This window comes from Harpia harpyja, chromosome 10, assembly GCF_026419915.1.
Source record: "Harpia harpyja isolate bHarHar1 chromosome 10, bHarHar1 primary haplotype, whole genome shotgun sequence".
Lineage (NCBI taxonomy): Eukaryota > Metazoa > Chordata > Aves > Accipitriformes > Accipitridae > Harpia > Harpia harpyja.
In genome coordinates this window covers 30926774-30945814 of record NC_068949.1, presented here as the reverse complement: position 1 = coordinate 30945814, position 19041 = coordinate 30926774, and the positions used below count along the sequence as shown (strand labels likewise).

The 19041-nt window shown below is 40.5% G+C and overlaps 1 protein-coding gene across 7 annotated transcripts in view; it reads right to left on the bottom strand.

Moving 5' to 3' along the window:
* Positions 1-19041, bottom strand: part of ARMH3 (armadillo like helical domain containing 3) — a 130482-nt gene that overhangs the window by 55841 nt on the left and 55600 nt on the right. For all 7 annotated transcript variants that reach the window (XM_052799663.1, XM_052799665.1, XM_052799664.1 and 4 more), the window contains 3 exons: positions 16852-16934; positions 16211-16337; positions 13592-13667 (listed from right to left, as the gene is read on the bottom strand). In XM_052799663.1, coding sequence (XP_052655623.1) covers positions 13592-13667; positions 16211-16337; positions 16852-16934 — 286 coding nt within the window. The remainder of the gene's footprint in view (positions 1-13591; positions 13668-16210; positions 16338-16851; positions 16935-19041) is intronic.

Here is a 19041-nt window from a genome sequence, read left to right as displayed (position 1 = left end):
CCTGACTAGTTTTAAACGGAATTAGATAGTTTAGATTGCATCGTTCTAACTGATCACAAGACTGCCCCAGACCCTCAGTGCTTTTAACGTTAGAATTCCTTTCACTTCCAACTTTTATTTATTAATGATACTCCCTGCCCATTTGTTCACATTACAAACTGCCCTTTAGCTTCAGAAGCTGTTCTACATCACTTGTGTTCCCCACTACATTAGTAACCACTAGTTTTCACTTTGCTGCATCAAGCAAAGCACGCACCAAGTGTCCTTCAGAAAGAAATCATGATTCTTGTTGCCTGTGTCTGCACCTGTCCCCATCTAAGTTTATCTTTCTAGAAGATGAATTTGAAGGCCTCCTCTCTTCCTAGGAAAGGCTTTCTGTTGAGTAGTTTCCTATCTTACTGTGTGTGTAGCAGGCATTACTGTTCCTCTGCTTGAGTGCACAGTTTGGATCATGAAGATTAGCAGGCTGGCAGCAATCAAAGCTCACATCCTCTAGGTGTCCTTGGGCCCAAACTGATTCCCCTCCAAACACAGCAAATGCTTTAAAAAATAAAAAAGTGTTATCAGAAAAAAAAAGGCCCCTAAGAACCATTCAGTGCATCTTAAGTCTTAACAGGGACCACTAAACTTTACCAAAAGATACGTGGCAACATTTCACTTCGTCTAGAAACCACACAAAATTCACTCAGCTCAAGTGAGGCTATGGCCCATGTGTGACAAAAAGCTTGCTAGAGACATACAGCTTCTGCCAGTGCCTTCCTGCCCCACTGTCACTCTGAATCAATTCAAAAGACAGATTTCTTCAGAGTAATGACAGGATGAGACCTATGCCTGCCTGCTTTCAGTCCTCTTCCATCCTGATAATTTCCCTTATGCTTCACTCAGATTGAAGGCATGAATGTAAAGTAGCCCCATGCCAAATCAAAGTTAAATAAATAGTCCTGAGATAAAGTGCAATGAAAAAAAAAAAAAAAAATCCATGAGCTATGTTCCAGACCAAGTTCAGTTAATATCATCTCATTCCAAAACCAGTTAAAACAAAACCCGTATTAAACTGATTATGAGAAAATACTGCTTTACTACACTGTCAAAAAAAAAAAAAAAGCATGGGGAAAAGCTTACAAAAGCAAAATTAATCAAAATACAGATTTTGGTACTCCAGAGGGAAAAAAAAACAAAACACAAAAACACACAACAAAAAGATGGCTACACTTGAGAAAAACTCCTGATGGCTAAGCCTTTAAACTCCTCTGACCTGAACCTAAGTGCACAGTATTGTTTCCTGATGCCTTCCTGCTATATAACATCATACTTACAATTAGACCGATACCACATTAAAATGACAGCAAGTGCAGGCACAATTCATTTAACAATTAATCTACCCTAGCTATCATTTTCACTTGTCATTAACTGCCTCTTAAATGCCCTCAATTTCATATAACCATAGACTCTTCCGTTAAACATACACACGGGGGAATATGCCATTATAGGCATTATTCAAAGAAGCACTTTCTGTCCCCATCATCAACCACAGCATTAATCATACTGAGAATAGTTTCTTCTCACAAATGACTGAGTTGCATAGTTGGATCTCATCAGCAGGATCCAATTTACTGGTAAGTTCACAGACAGTAGACAGTACTAGGCATCTGCAGCAACACACACTGCGAGTTCTCTAGTTTTTACCCTTTACTGATCTTTCAGAGAAAGAAAATAGATACCAAGCACCGCAAGCTCCCACTGATTTAAGTAAGTGCTCTCTGCTCAGCATCTTTAGCAGTTGGACCCAGAGTCAACATATAGCACAGTGCACTCAGAGAAAACAAGCTTTCCTGCTTCTTTTTCCATTTGACCACACAGTGAAGAGACTGCTCTCTAAAATCAAGTGGGTTAGGTTGGAAAGGACCTTTGGGGGTTATGGGGTCCACCTTTATACACAGCATAGGGCCAGTTAGGCCAGTTTGCTCACAGCTGTGTTCAGGCAAGATCTGAATAACTCCAAGGATGGAGATTGCACAACCTCCCTGAGCAATCTGTTCCAGTATTGGATCACCCATGTTGAGAAGAATTTGGGAAGAACCTCCCTAACTACAGTCTGACTTATTTCCTGGCCAGACTTAAGATCTTGGAGCAGTCTTGTTTTGTGGCTCTTCTTCTCTGACAGTAGTTTATGCTGAAAGTGGAAGTCACCAAACAAGGAAGAAGAACAGGTGCTATCCAGTGAGAACTGCACTGTCTGCTCCTTCAGCAAGGCTCAAGATAACACACATGGGCTAGCCTCAAAGCAAATGCTAATCAACAAAGGAATCAAGAACAACATATGGTAGACCTATTGCTCTCTGAGTTTAGAAAGGAATATCTGCCTCAGACAAGCTCATCTCAAATGTCCATAAAAAGTTAATGTCAAGCTCAGATTCCAAAGCAAACAAACAGTGCTGCAAAATTATAAGGACGACGTTAAATAATTATAAAAGTATAAGTAAAAGCAATTGGCCTTTGTTCATATACACTGCCCTGCTTAAGAGGCTCCCTGTTAAGCCCGTTCAGACACCCCATGAAGGACATTATATAAAGTGTACCATATTCACACCCCTCTGTCAGCAGCAAGAGCTTTACATTAATTAACATAACACACAACATTCTGGAAGAAGGATCCAGTTTAAAATTCCTTATCCAAAGTGTGCACAACATCACAAGTTTGTTTAGAATAAAAGGCATTTATCCTGCCCTCAAGCACTTACCAGCTATGTTTTCTATAGTGGATAGAAGCATTTTTTCACAGTACCCAAAGCCATCATTGAAATTCAGTGTTCTAAAGTTTGAAATCATCTTTCCCTTGGCCACAAAGGTTGCATTACTTCGCATCCCACACAGACTCAAAAACTTTCCATAATCCAACTAATGAGAAGAAAAATGTCACTGTAATTAACACACAAAGTGATGACCTAATTAATCACTAAAGCAGCAACATGAAAAAGCTTTTGGGCTTTCAAAGTCTTCTAGCAAAGTCAGGCAAAAGGATTGCCAGGGAGCTTTTAAGGTCATTCCACTTTCAGCCATCCTCAAAAGACGACACATTTGAAACCATGTTCTTATATCCTACCAAACAGGAGTCCACTGCAGTGAGATGCCTTCAATGCATCAGCGATCTCCTACTCAAGATCCCTTTCCGAGTAGCACCCAAGTTCTCACATTTTGTGCTCATGGCAGTATTGTCTCAAGCCCAGTACCCAAACTGAAACTTTAGGCAATGGTTATGTTGATACTTGTCTTAATGGCAAGAACAGTTTGCAAAAACTGCCCTGCACTGTACCAGCACAAGCAAGAGAACATGTGCTTAGAGCCCTGCGGAGTCACATCAGTGAACTGATGACAGCAGACAAACTTAAAAAACACTTCGCAGCGTATTAGCCTAAAACTGGTGTAAGAAGTCAATGCTGCTAGAGAGACTGTCCTGTTGTCCCTAACGCTGAGCTGCTTGTACGCACACCCTCTACAGGGCTGACACTACTGCTCGCCTATCTGTATGTGATGAACCAGGCTCGAGAACTGAGGAAGCACACTGGGGCAGTTTTGCCAGAGTAACATCCTTCAACTAAACCCTTACCAGCATGAGATATCAGAATGTCACAGATATCAGATATCAGAAACCTGTCACAGATGAATTCTTCACAAGATCACTGTTACCTTAATCAGGTTGCCTTTGATTGCTGAGAAGCAGCCAAGCACACAGGTGTTTCTGACTGCCAAACCTTCACAGTTAGCATCCCTTGAGATGGGCAACAGAACCTGACCTCAAAGCTAAGGGAGAAATTGTACTTCAGAAGCATTACGCCATCATTTTCTGAATTATTCTTACAGCTATGAGAGTTACAAAAAAATTTAAAGACTAGAAATGGTAATAACAAAAGGTTGCATTCTGGGATTCCCAAACAGCCAATTTAATTCAGATCACCTGAAGCTCTGATGTATGTTACAGTCTCTACCTGGGCACACAGATATTACAGCCTAAAATATTTTCACATTTTGGAAGAAAAAGAAAAAAAGATAACTCGAGCTCCCTTTTTTTTCTTCAAGGCAGCATTCTACTTTCACCTCTGTCTTGGCTATACCAACTGGTATTTACTGATGGTTGTGAAGCTAGCCCCTGTGCTGGTAGGGTGAGACAATCTTCTCTGCCTTTGATGGGAAGAGCTCCTAAAAAACAAGCATCTTAACTTTGAAAGCTAGGATGCGTGTTTCTTTTAACGAACAAAGTCTTACAAACAAGATGCCCTCCTCTCACAGTTCCCTGGGAACTGAGCTCCAGATTCTGGTGCAATCTTCAAACAAACTGCAGTTCTGCAGTCATGCTAACAATGTATTATCCTTGCTTTCAGTTCAAGATAAGGTAGGTACTTCATTACCTTAATGAGCAGATGTACTTAATGAGCAGGTACTTTGTCAATTTAGTCCTAAAGGAAGAATTAAGAGAATAGGGCATTTACATTTCTAGAGCAAAACCAAATTTTAGGCCCCCCACTAGTATAAGATAATAAGAAACACACGTTACTGGATTTTTTAAAAGCTTTTTTTTTTTTAAGTACACACACATCCCACAGCCCAGACTTTCAGAGGGAATAATAATTCTGGCTGCTGCTGTGAGCAACAGATTTCTTTTAAACAGAAAAGAGCAAAACAGCATTATACTACATCATTTTTCAAGGGGTAAAGGTGTTATTTAAGCTCACAATGATTTTTACATTGTTTGGGTTATGAAGAAAGCTGCTTAATGTTCTCTCTCCATTAAAGCAAACCTTGAAAGCTAGATTTGAGACCAGTGGAGATCAGAGTCCCTTATATTTACCCAAAGAATAAAACCAGCATGGGCAAAGTTTCGACAAGCTATAAACAGCTGTTTCAAACTGTGCTTCAATCATGTTCCAGTAGGGGTAGTTCTTGGGGCCAAGAGAATCTGGTTGCTTCCTGGCTGCATTAGAGCCACCAACAAAGATGTCAACTGTAAGGTTGAAATCTATCAATTAGGAACTGAACTCAGGCCAGCCACAGTACCAGAAAAATAATTAAGATTGTTCTCATAAACAGGATGAAACAATACAACCATTCAAAGCAAGAAAACAACAGACCTGTTTGGATTTTGTGCTGCAACAAAACCCCTGAGATGTTTATAAGACTGCATCCTACCTTTGCAGCACATGCTTTACATATTACTGAGCTCATACATAACTTGCCTGTGCCCAGCAAGGGGATTCAAGACCAAAATATCTGCAAACGACTCAGAAAAATAACTTCTGACCAATAAATATTATATCCACTTCTGAAATAAACCAAACCCACTCCCAATGCTAACATATTCTCCACTATTTTTATGTTTCTACAGAGAAAGGTATTTGGCAAGCAAACCAAGAAACAATTTCTTGCCTGGTGCCACCCTTCTTCAGATCAGGCAGTGCAGTCACTCACATAAATCAAACAGGAGACCACAATTGCACTGAGAAGTCTCTTTCACTTTTCTCCTCTACTGACTGTTCTCCCAAAGCTCCAGACCCTGAATTCACTAGGACAAAAGCTGAAACTATGCGCCAAACATTATACTTCCAAAGCTGAATACACAGCTTTCAAGAAAAAACTGCTAGCAGCTTAACTAACTCAATTTTGTAAGCCCACAATCTGCACTCATGAATCCAGTAAATGAAATCCGCAGACAGGAATTCCCCTATTCACAGGGCAGTTGCATTTGACACAGAGTAGATGAAATCCGGGTTGCAATACCTCAGTAATGGAGGTAACATTTCTCAGCAAACTTTGCTAAGTAGCCTACAGATCCTGGCTAACTTTCCAAAACTTTCAGATCTCAAGGAAGAAATGTTTCCAGCAAAATGGTCAAGATGACAAAGGTTCACAAGTGGGTAAACTTTGCACTGAGAAGTTCACCTTACGAGAATCACATGAACTAAGATACTTGCTCAACTTAGGAAGAGACTGCCAAACAGCAGCTGTGCTGCAGAAGTTTCCTTTCTGCCCATCAAACAATTCTCCCTTGAACAGATGCCTCACCTCTACAGCAATCCTTACAGAGCAGCTGAAATACAGAAGTGGATCCTTCTGCAAGTTCCCTCTTAAAAGGCCAACCTGTTGACTTTGTGACATGAGGAAAGGAGATGAAAGTGGCTGACACAATTACAGACATTGGAAAGAAGCTAAGAAAGTCAGTTAAGCAAAGCTACCATCCTGGGAGTAAATCACTTGAAGTTCATCCCCATCCCAATCCAAAAAGCATTGCTTACTTTGAGGATGAAATTTCAGAGAGAAAGTGATCCCTGCAGCATGACTTTCAAGTGCATTGAAGCAAGCAAGCTGTGGCTATGGCATCTCAGATAGAGGCATTTCTTTGCCATACAAACAGCTTTTCTCAAAATCAGCATCAGCTCTAGAAACCTCAACTCACCACAAAAAAAAAAACCCTAAGAAATTAATCCTCCCCAAAACCTACTGCAAAAAAAAAAAATTTCATTAAAGAGAAAACAGGCTTGACATTGTCAGAGCCCATTTCAGTCACTGCTGCCTGGGAAGGGAAGTTACTGGCAGAAAGAAGAAAGGTGACCTGGGATGCACCTGACTTGCTGAACCACACTGCAGCATGAGTGTAACTGGTCTATACAACACCACTCAACTAACACATTTGCTCTCTGGATTTGGGCCAGTGGCAGAGACAACATTTGATTAAGCCACTGCATGAATGAGAAAGAATGAAGGAAAATTATAGCAGAATGAAGTTGGCTACGGCTCTGTATGAGAAGCACACCAAGATGAATCAGCTAGTAAATAAAGAGCAATAACTGAAAACTAACACTGCTGCCTCAAGAAGAAATCAGATAATGTAAAAGAAATGAAATGCTGAAGTTACACAACTAGAGAAAAACCCTAAACATTAATAAAAATACTGGCAGCATGGGTAGAGTGCCATAAAAAGATGAAACAATGCACCCTGAGACAGGAGTGCTTCTTTCTTTCTTTTTTATTCTTCTGTTAGTATGTTGCTGGTCACAATGGCCTGGAAGTGTCTTTCCCTTTCAATCCACCTGCTTCCCCTGTTCAGGTGCCAGCTAACGCCAGAATCCGTGCACATCAAAATCTGTTGCTCCTAGCAAATGAACTTTCCCTACCAGAATACTACAAGGTCAAGTGAAAAACAAGCAGTGGTAGCAAATGAACTCTGAGTAACCAAGCTCCACTATAACCACTGTGGTATTTCAGGAAATGTTCTGCTGTGCCAGTGTCCCTATGCAACAAGAAAAGGATGCAACAAGAAACACATGAAATGACAAGAAGGGTCTACTAACTTTGTTCTGATACAAGATGTTTTTCTGAACACAATGGTCTTGCTATTTCTTTACCCAATTATTTGCTGACTGGTAGTAGATAAGAGTTCTGTACGCTGCACAATCTATAAGATACCAAAGAAAAAACTGCTTTCAGATGGCCTTGCAGTGTCTGGAGAACTGCGTCATTAATGTAGACATAGATAATAGAGGCACTAACGAGCATTCTTTAGGATAAGATGTATCAAAACATGTAGAAGATCACACTGTACAGAATCATCTGAGAAGGGTCAAACAGCGGACAAGTGAGGAAGACTAGGGAAGACCACCAGAGGACTCCTGAAAACCACCAGAGACCTCGAATACGCCTGCGTGAGGGACATTTGCGTATGATAATGAATTAATGAATATGTAAAACTTTTCTTGGAAATCTAATGACTACATATATAGAACCTGTATATAAACTATGCAATTAACCTGACCAGGTGCACACAATAGGAGGAGAGATCCCCTGTGTGCGCAGCGCTGCAATAAAGGATACCTGCTTAACATTCTTCCGACTATTGAGTCCTGATTTCGGCTTTTCATGGCATCAGTTCCTTCAATGAGGAGTGAAGTGATTACAGGTCACTAGAAAAGATCTAGAACCAAGCCAGAATCCTTATCTAGAATCCACTTTCAGTTTTTCAGCATCATAATTTTTTCAGGCTACCACTCGAAAACTGTGATGAACTAATTCTTCAAATGACTTAGGTGCATAAAGCTTGGAAGTCTTCTTACAGCATTTTAGGAACAATTTGATCCTTAATCTTGGCAAAAGTATGTTAGGATTTTAAAGTACCAATAAAATACATTTATGAGTTTCTCTTTGGGTTTTGTTGCTTTTTAGTAATTGTTGACTGTCTTGTATTAGCCTGTGATCTGAGCTCAGTCAGACTGATTAGTAGTGACAGCATGTCAGAGGTCATTACCATTAAAGACATCCCAGTGAACAATTCAATGGAGTTGTTATTCCACCAGCTGTAGCCCTCACAAGTGGGTTTAAGAATTATAGGGAACAAACTCCAGATCACGCTGGGCTAAGCTGCATGCCTGAGCACCCTCTGCTGCTCAGCGCTGGGCAGCCCAAGCCGAGCAGTTCTGCACGGTCTGTCAGTCCCGGGGGGGTTACGTACGCACCCAGTGCAACACTGCTGCTGGCAGCTACTGCTGGAAGGAGTAACACCTGAGCATCCTTAGCCAACACTTGGAGTTCCTCTCAGAGAAGTTGGAAACAAGCAAGTGGCTTAGCTTTTTCAGCTTGGAAATTATGGCTTTAGATTAGCCCATTGTCAAAGGGAAGATGTTTGTGTGTGTGTTTTATATATAAATATATATCTATATTTGTAAGTATATGCATGTGTGTGAATATGTGTGTGTATGTATTTATATATACACAGATATCCATATATGGACACACACATTCATATATATGCATATACATATAATATACACAGATATCCATATTTCACATACATGCACATAGATTTTTTTTCTTGACCACTTATTTTCATGAACAGTCTTTAAGCTTGCCCTCCCTTTTTCATTCTCTTACTCGTATTGGCAAGAAACGCATGTGTGTGTGTCCATTAAGTCTGTACAGAGAGGGAGAGGGAAGGAGGGAAGTGTGTGTAAAAAATACATATTTTTATATACATAACACAGTCTCAGCTGACTGTAATCCCTAGGCCTCCACTCCATACAGAAGCACTTATCTATCAGCAGGTCCCCTTTCATGTATCCTGCATAAATGCTACAGCCATCCATTACAACATGACTAGGTCAGCAGTGTTTAGCTTTTCTCTTCCTATGAACAGATGCTAAATTCCTTGCTGTAAAGCAGAACAATGCTGAAGGTACTATGTGGACTGCTTGCAGCTGCCCACTTTCTAACAAATATCTGAACAGAACCTCCTCCTCTGTCAAGGTTTTCAATAAGTGCAGTTCCGTGGAGTGCTCATAATTTAACATGAGCTCTAGCTTCAGAGCAGGGACGCCAGGCAGCCTACAACAAACAAGCACAGCCCAATTTGGCCTTCTTTCACATGAGTAAAATTGTAAATGCTCCTTTGGAGTGCTCCTGCCCAGACTGGCAGCAAGCATAACCATTTTATACACATCCATGTGATGCTTTAAATGCTCCTCCCAAATCCCCAATCTCTTCTTTACAACCCCAAAAGCAGCCTTGGGAGAAGCAGCACCTCCTGTACAAAGAAAGAATATCACACAGGGTGGCTTATGTGGAACAAAGGTAGCTGCAAGATGGAAGAGTGACTAAAAGCACCCAAGCGAGGATTGCAGCATATGCTACAACAGCACATAAAACATGCTTTAAAAAAAAAAAAAAAAAAAATCCTACTACCTAGTTCCATACTACAGATTTACTCTCTGCTTGTTAAAAGTGTTTCAGTGAGAAAAATAAAATTACTTTTAAAATGATGATGGGACTGAATTTCAGACAGTGGGGAAATTCAGTCTATTAATCATTGAGTTAATCTATTTATTCACCTTGAAAAAATTCTGATCAGGAGAAAGTCTATTAAAAGAATGCAGGGATTCAGCTGCCACCTTCCTCACTGAGTAAGCAATCAGAAGATGCCCCTTTGAACCCTGCGTTAATAAAATTCTCATTAAATGCAAACCTGCACAGTGTTATCTTAAAGAGGCTCATTAGCTTAAAAAGAATTACTTGTCTCAAAATGTGCTTATTTCCTCATAGGTGAGAAGGTGAGTTTTCAAACCACTAACTGCTGCAGCTTCTTATTTCAACCCCATCAGCGCTGCAGCTATATCTTGCAGTCTGTCATGTCTCAATTATTTATGTAAACCACAGAGACAAATCCACAGATAGAAGTTATAATCACTATTATGGGATAGCATAGCAATAGGCATCACTCATGCCAGTATGGTATGCAAGATTCTAGCCAGATAAGGCTATTATTATTCTGTCTTCTTCAAATTTTCATTTTTTTTAGGTTGGACAGAAATTATGAATTGTCTGTAAAAAGGAGAGGTATGGAGAGAAGTTAGCAATAGCCTCCCCATCTCTCAAGACTCAAAACATTCGTGACTGCTCTTTTCCCTGGAGTAAGGACTAGAAAAATCAGACAATCAGCAACAACAAAACCCAATCAGACTGCCTAGTGGAGAATAGGGTCCAACTAAAAAGTACAGGCAATACCATAATAGGATACACAAAGTGGGATCTCTCTGCAGCTGAGTTTAAACAAGAACATGTCAAAGATTCTCTAGGTATTACTCATCCTGACTCTGTATTAAAGCAATTAATCAGATGACCTTGCCAATCCAGCACCGTGGGGTACAAGCAGGACTGTTTTATGTCTCTCCCCAACAGTTACTCCTGTAACACAAATGCATTGCAGCCTTGAAAAGTTGTAAACAACTCACCACTCCTCTCCTGACAGAAATACACGTAAGATTGTACACTAGGATTTAAGACACTTGTTAAAGCCCACTACATGCATGCACACACAGATGTTTTTACATTTGTAGTCTTTCCCACCAAAAGCCTTAGGATAAGGAAATGACAATTTTTATTTATTTATTTTTAAGTAGCTGTTGTAATGAGATAAAGATATAAACCAAAGCAGGTAATTGTTGTGCTTGTTGCGCATAAAAGCTTTCCAGAATGATGGAACAAGCTGAGGGAAAAATCCAATGCGAGGTGGATTTCTCTAAACTCATTCCCTCCATGGCAAAGGCATCCAAACAAGAAACAGTATGCTAAGACCACTCTAAGGGGTAATCACAGGGGCATAAACAAACAGGCAATCCAGACAATGGGGAGCTAAGCCAGGTTCAAACCAGCACATCCTTATCAATGCATGAAATAATTACATCTGATTATAATATTGTCATTCATTAACATACTGTGTTTCTCTAATAAAGCCATCAGCCTGAAAGCCCTAAAAGGTTTATTCCTCTCAAGCATCCTCTCTCCCTTTTCTCTTTGTTGATTTGGGCTTGCAACATCTCCATGACTCTGCAACACTGAGCCACAAGCGTGTGTGCACAAGGCTCCAGTTTGCACTCCCAGTCCAACACCAGAAGAAAACATGTGGCCCTAGTATTAAGTCCTCCTACAGCCATTGCCACAGAAGTGGGGCAGCCAACAGGCCAGGACAAAATGGTCTTTCCAAACAGACTGCAGAAAACTTCAGACCTTGGAAGGCTCGAGGCAGTCCTCGAAGAATTATCCTCTTGTCCTTCTGCTGCATAACCTGCAACTTTCAAACACCTAAATTCAGTCTTTAGGCCAAAATGGCGTATTACACTATCACAGGCCCTTCACTTCATCCATTTTCACTGTACGGAGATGAGTATTTTGGAACTTTCTAAAGTATGTTCTCACAAAAAAAAAAAAAGGCATCTAGTCCTAGTCACCACTTTGAAACATCACACTGTCAATCACCTTCACAAAAGCACAGTACTTTTGGATTTCTCCAGCTTCCAACAACCGGCTGCTCTGAAATCTATTCAGTTAAAGAACCCCTCAAATGTAATATTTTTACCATGAGAAGAAAACAAACTGGTAGACAAAATACCTGGCCTCTCCCTCCACTTTTTTTTTTTTTTTTTTTTTTTGGAGCAAGAGAGGAAATGGGATAAGTCAAACAGACTAACCTCTCTGAATTCTAATCCCTCTCCAGGCCTTGAATCATCTCCAATTTAGACCTTTCCTAATTTCACTGAAAAGCTGCCATTCATGAAAACTTCTAAGGCTAGTGAAAGACCACATGAAATTTCAACATACATGAGCAGTTAGGTAGAGCAGGGGAAAGCTACCAAAAGCCTAGAAGGGAAACATGTTAGAGGATTCACTGATTCTGGACAGTACTGTGTACTGAACATGTCCAGGGAAGTATATCACAGTGCCAGTTTTTTGGTTGTATCTTGTCTCAGTTGCATGCTGATCTTTACAAAAGCAGCTGTTAAGCCAACAGGAAATGAGCCAATGCATAATCTTGGTTGCACGGGCCAGAGGTGAGCACAAACCCTCTGTGACCGCTCGCTTTTTTTATCTCTTCCCACTTTAGACTTCTCTCGGGGGTTATGCAGAGAATTCCCAGGGCAGACACTTTTTGTCCCATTAAATGACATTAATTTGCCAACAGCTATCTGTTCTGCTGTTTCACTCCAATTCCATTATCTGCCCACAAGCTTTCATATATGTCTGTTTACAAAAAATAAAAATAAGGATAGTAGCAAAATAAATCTTCTGGAACCATATGTGATGTTATTAAGCTTACAGACTTACTAGGGGAGCCTTTAAGGTGGTTTATAGACATGTAAGATGTATATTGACATGAAAGATGCCCTCTTAGTTCTTGTCCTACACAATCTGTTTTGTAGTGAGGAAAATGACAAGTACTAACAATGTAGCAGTACTGAGCTACTTGGTGTTGCACAGACACGGAGTGTCTGGGGTGACCAGGGAAGTGATGGACAGCTATTTTTTCAGTATAAATACTTGTATCTTTTATGGTTTGTTTACAAGCCAGAGATAAACAGTAAATTTTCTCTCTCAACATTCTTCCATTTTCAAATCAATCAGATCCATGAGCCTCTTGCCCAGTACCCAGCTTGGTCAGTACTAGCTGCTCCAGAAGCCAGGAAAAGAAATTATTGCTGTCGTGAAGGAATACAGCACAAAAGCACTCCTAGATATTCCTTAGCCTTACAAGCAGAGCATAACTTCTGCCCTTGAACAGGAGGAAGAAGTTTAAGAGAATACTGAAATGTCCTCAAATAATCAGTTTTAAACACACACAAAAATCTTGCAATGTTAAAAGAGGCCTCGAATCTGCTTGTTACAGCTGGCTTATAGTCCCCTACATAGCTTCATGGAATTGCAATAGAATCACACAACAGAAATCCATTAGGTCCACAATTACTCTGCTAGCACAACATTGTTCCCTACTGTATAACTTCTCCCAAGAATGCTGTGAGGATTAATTCATTACAGCTTGTGTCATGCTTTGAAAGCACTCAGTCTACAAAAGAGCTGAGAGAATTATTAGAGAGGACAATCAAACCCTGGTGATCCTCTCTTTAGCCCAGTGGGCCCTGTTTAGAGCAGCAATTTAGTCCAACAAAGAGAACAAATTCAAAACCAAATTCAATACAACAAATGTGAAAGTGTCACGATAAGAATGCAGTCACATGGGACACAAGAATCTTTAAAATGGTTAGCAACTTCTACTCCTTACCTAATATTGACTAATGCATGGGTCACCTTGCTTGCAGGCTCTTTCCATTGACCAGCATTGGTAGACAGCCTTAAAACTGAAAGGAAAAGACAGTTAACAGTGCTGGCACAGAACTGGCAATTTTCTAATCCAAAACATCAAAAAAAACTGCTTTGGTGAGATGGCGGTCTGGAAACCACATCAGAACAAAGGTCATCTTTGAGATGATCTGTGATCCACGGCAGAAGTTCTCTTCAAAGCCCATCTAAGAAACGTAAGGAACACATAAGAGGTGAGCAGAACAAAATAATGGCTGGGAAACAGGAAGCAGAGGGGATAGAAGAGCCTAGGTCCTCCTAACTGCTTTCATCACCACATATTAAAGTTAATTTCCCCCAGAAACAGGGCAGCGTCCCAGGTCTACAATACCCTTTGTTCCACACACTGCTGTTCTCCTCTGGCTCCTATTTATGCAAGGTTCCATCTGAGCTGGACTACATCCTGCAATTTAAACCCACCCCAGCAGTGATGGATTCTTTACCTCCCCATTTATCTGGAATTGCAGAGAGGAATTACACACCAGCCTAGGGAAAAACACTCCCTGTAGGAATGAGGGGGGTGTTCTGTTGCACAGATGGTCTCTGACAGACTTGGAAGCAGATCTAAAAACATTCTGCAGCAGGAAGAACTTCTAGGGAATCCAGTTCTTTTTTGCCAGAGTACCAAAAATATTTATTTAGGTCAGAATCTGTAGTGTTTCTATGGTGGTCGTTACCTGCACGTATCTTGGTAAGTACCAAAACAATAACAGATCCTCTAGCAAATGTTTGGATTAATTTCCATATTGCCTGAATAGAAGGGAATTTTCTATGAATTTGTATGTACAGGGTTTTCTGGAGGTTACATTTCACAGGAAAGGTTCACCCTTGACTTAGGAGTGAAGGAACAGCACATCACTCAAAGCTAGGATCACCTAGAAACGTGGATGAATCCATAAGCACAGTGGCTGCATATGCATGCCCATTATTGCATGAGAGAAGCTTTCAGTCCTGCAGATCTGGATGAAGTACAAATGCAGGACAAGAAAAATAAAGAAATAAAACCCAAGACAATTAGATTCCACCTCCACTCCCAATGTAGAAAGTTTCAACCACATTAACAGGGAAACTAAAGGACAGAGTAGCTTTCTCATCTGTGCTAACAAATATCCCAAGGCTAGGGGGTAGAAGGGTGACTATAGTCCCAGTGAGATGGACTGACAAACAAAGGGAAGCTGTCAGGACACCTGGTTAAACTGTGGCTTTCATCAACTTGACACAGTGCTACCTTCTCACTTCCTAGTGCTACCATTACATGTCATCCGCAGAAAAAAAGATATCAGCTCTGAGTAACATTATTTTGTCAAACAGTAGGTACTGTACTTGAATATCTGAAGTAATGTATTCAGAAAGGGTTTCCATTCAAGCATCTACAACATTAATTCAAAGGGGTTTGCTCTGTGTAGCAGGATGGAAAACATTCATGTGACAAATGAATTTTTTCAACAGGTCAGATGTGCCTATTGCAGCCCAAGTGAGTAAGTTTGAGCGCATTATTCTTCCACTCCACTTTCCTTCAGCTTCCACATGGGATGAGTTTGAAAAATTACTGGCTAGTAAAAGCACCTCATCTTACTAGCTGCAATTCTTGGGAGTAGGAAATGGGTTAGCAAAAAATCTTATGTGCTCAGAGGGCACAAAAATGGCCAAGTGATCCCTTATAAAATGGATGAAAACTGTGGGTAGTTTGTACAAAAGGGCAGTTCATTTTTGCCTCTAGTTGCAGGAACTATTTAGGCTACTTTATTTAGGTGAGGATGGTTCTCTCCCATGTCAGAAGAGTGCTGTGGCCAACTGTCTGTCTCCCATTGCCCTTTAACTCCCCTTACATGCTTATATTAATTCCTGTTATTCATTGGGTGATCATGCTGAGAAGAGAACAGGGGGTGAAGGGAAGAAAGGTCCGTCTACAACAATGCAAACGAACACAGCTATATTCTTTTCTTCACAGCTTCAAGCATGCAGGCACTACACCAGTGCTGCTGCAGCTACCCTTGGCTACAGGCTCCTGTGTATACACTGCCTGATAATGCCTCCATGCGTTCCTTGCTCTCCTTTGTTCCTCTTTTCCCTGCTGGGTGTCACTTGGTGGCATTCCAGCATGCCTCTCTCTCTTTGAAGGATGGCAGCTTCCCCCTGTTTTGCCAGTAGGCACATTCTTCAGTCCAGTGATTTGCTTGTCATTGCATGCAGGTTTGTGAGCGCTGTTTTCTTGGTTTGCTTTGGCAATGAGTGTAGTAGATGTGCTTTGTCTAGCACAGCAAGCTTCTTGTTGTAAGTTTCTCAGAGGCAATGGGTCTGGGTTTTTGGTTTTGTTTTTTTGTTATGTTTTTTTTTTTAACTAAAAAAAATTATCCCTTTAACAAGTTTTTCCCTCTCTCAATTCTTCATTTACCAAACATGTCCTAGTACACAAAACATGTCCATTCACCAAGACACACGTCAGTAGCCACGTGGACAGAAAACACCTGACACAAACATCCCTCCACCACCACCCTCACTTCCAGTCAACAGTAGTCCTGACCACTCAGGAGGTACTCACCCATAGAATAAAGGTTGTCAAAATTCTGATGCATCCGAATAATTTCATAATACAGCTCATCATAGCTGCTGGGAGTGGGGAGGAAGGTGTCTCCGTAAGTGATGAACATGTTGAACAGGTTCACAACCTATACAAGGAAGTGAAAAGAAGTTACAACAGGAATATTTACACAAAATCTATTCTGCAACAGAAACAATACAAACTATGTCCAAAACCTTTGAACAAATAATACTGTAATGCAACTGAGGGCTAATTACTTCATTGCTTTATCTATTATTTTCCTTATAGTACAGAAGAGACAGACAAGAAGCTTAAATACTATCGTATCTGGGGTCAGGAAAACCCATTTCTATTATTTTGTATACAAAGAGCCACAGAACAAGAAAAAACATTACCAGATCTGGAAAATTAAACTAAGCCTTTCCTCACGTAGACTTGTCTATTTCAATGAGCAGACCCTACAGTGAGTTCCAAGCACTGCCCTTTCCAAACATCTAGCGAAACCAACCACAATGATATTCCTCCGCTTTGTGGCCTTCTACTGGTATCTCCTTACCAGGCCAGAAATCCTGTATTCTTTCCTAAGATTCATTCAAGATTAAGTTATTTAAAATAAGAGGATTTGCTTTGTCTGCACTCACCATAAGAGCGAGGGTGAAGATGTTGTGCTTGGCCAGCAACACAGTCTCATTAGACATGAGGAACTTCAACAAGTTGATCAAAGCTAGGAGAAAATAATACGTATTTTTTAAATAAAATTAAAAGCAAAGCCATCCTCAAAAAGTCACTTAGAGATGCATTTTCATTATCTAGTATAAACTAACCTAAATGCCAGCTGTTCACCTCTCAGAAATATATGCTCACCTCTTAGAAATACCTCAATTTACACGTGGGGTTTGTTGGTTGGGGTTTTGTGGCTAAAACACTGTGCTGGACAGGTAAGCGACAGCTATTTTACTGTCCCACATTTTTTCTCCTTCACTGACTTCCCAATCAAATCTGCTCAGGCTCAAGGTAAGTCTCTTGTTAGCTTAGTCGGTTCACAGGAGATTTTTCTATCTGCCAGATCCTGAAGTGAGCTTTGGGGTTGGAGAATCCAACTGTCTCGTTTCTGTTTCATACATCACCAACATGATGTATGCATAGTCAGCCCCAAACTGTCACTCTTGTTGATACATGCAGTTAAAAAAAAAAGTAACAAACCCCCCCACGGCATAGCTTTTCTGTAGCTCTATGTCAATGCTGCTGCAATGGTACAAGGAAGGATATAGTACTTTATTGTGTCAGTTATCTTGAGCTGTGCAGTAAAGACTACAGATCTGGTTCACACTCGTCTTAAAAAAACAACAAAAGCTCCTGCGTAACCACACAAAATCAGTTAGTGATAGTGGGAATTAACAAAAAGGTTGGCTAAAAGAGCTTTAATCAAACAGACTTTACAATAAACAATTGTATTCCATACAACTGAATAAAATGGAAAGTTCTTTATCTTGTTTTTTCTAGTTCTTGAAAATTTCAAAAAAGAAAGCTATTTTCTTCTGCATTATAGCTGCTCAGGACTGAAAGCTGATGCCTGCCTATAACAGATTCTTAATGTACTCTCTGCTCTGAAGTCAACACATTTCAAGACTTAAAACATCTGAATTAGATGGCCTGCAAAGTCAAGCTGGAAGGCTATACAGACTTTTAAAAAGGTTCTTAATTACCTACTAATTGGTAACTGCATCTAACAGAGTAATGCCAGGCATTTCTCCAATTTTATAGGTACAACTAGAATTTGTTGATCTGTTCTTCCCCCCACCATTATACAAGTGTTACCCACTACCCAGTAACCTGCAAGAAAACCAGCTCAAGTTTGAGTGAACCCCATGGCAAATACAGAACAGACCATTAATTTCAGTCCAAAGGTACAGGCTATGAAATAGGAAGAGATAAAGCACAGGCAACAGGAATGAAGTAATGGCAAAATTTAGATATCCCCCCTCTCCTTCAGGATTACAAAGTATTCACAAAAGGTAAAACTAAAAAACCAACAGTAAAAAGACAGATGAGAAGAGACTGGTAAGGTCTGGAATTAAACAAAATTGTCAGATTCCGAATACAGTCTTGCAACCACTACCTTCCAATACTAGAAGTTCACCAGCAGTATCAAAAGTTTGTATATTCCCCCAAAAGGGAAGCCTACAACCCTAGTGTGGGTATTTACTCATCACAGACAGACGCTACTTCAGATTAATCTACCAGCTGGTGGTTTGATGCTGAAGTGCAAACCAGAATGAACAAAGTTCTCTGCAAACTCCAGACATGCAACTGATTTATCTTTCAGAGCTATTCCAGGATTTAACAATCAGCAGTAGCATCTCTCCCTTCCATGACAGCAGCCCACCTCATGAAGCAGATATATTAATACCTTTTCAATCCAGCCACAGAACTCGCCATACCACCATCCCCTCATCATCAGACTGAAACTCCTGGGACCAAAAGCAGAGCCTGGATTCCACAATAATCCAGCTCTGGAAATACTCCTGTCAGATATTTTTCTGTAAAACAGCCGTTTCAAAACAAAGAACTAGCAGGTACAGATGGGCTCTCCACCAGAGCAGAGATCCAGCTAAAAACAGGTTGCCAAGGTAACCAAGCCTCCACAGCAAAAAAGTAGAGTCTCCCGCAATCAGTGCCTTGGACTGAAGACAGCTGCCCTGCATCTCTGTCACAGCAGCTTATTGGCCATCTCTCTGTTAAATAGTTATAAGCATGGTTTTACCTCTTTCCCGGCCATGCAACTCCACATAGCCACATCTCGTGGCCAGGCACTGCTGTTCAACTACTAG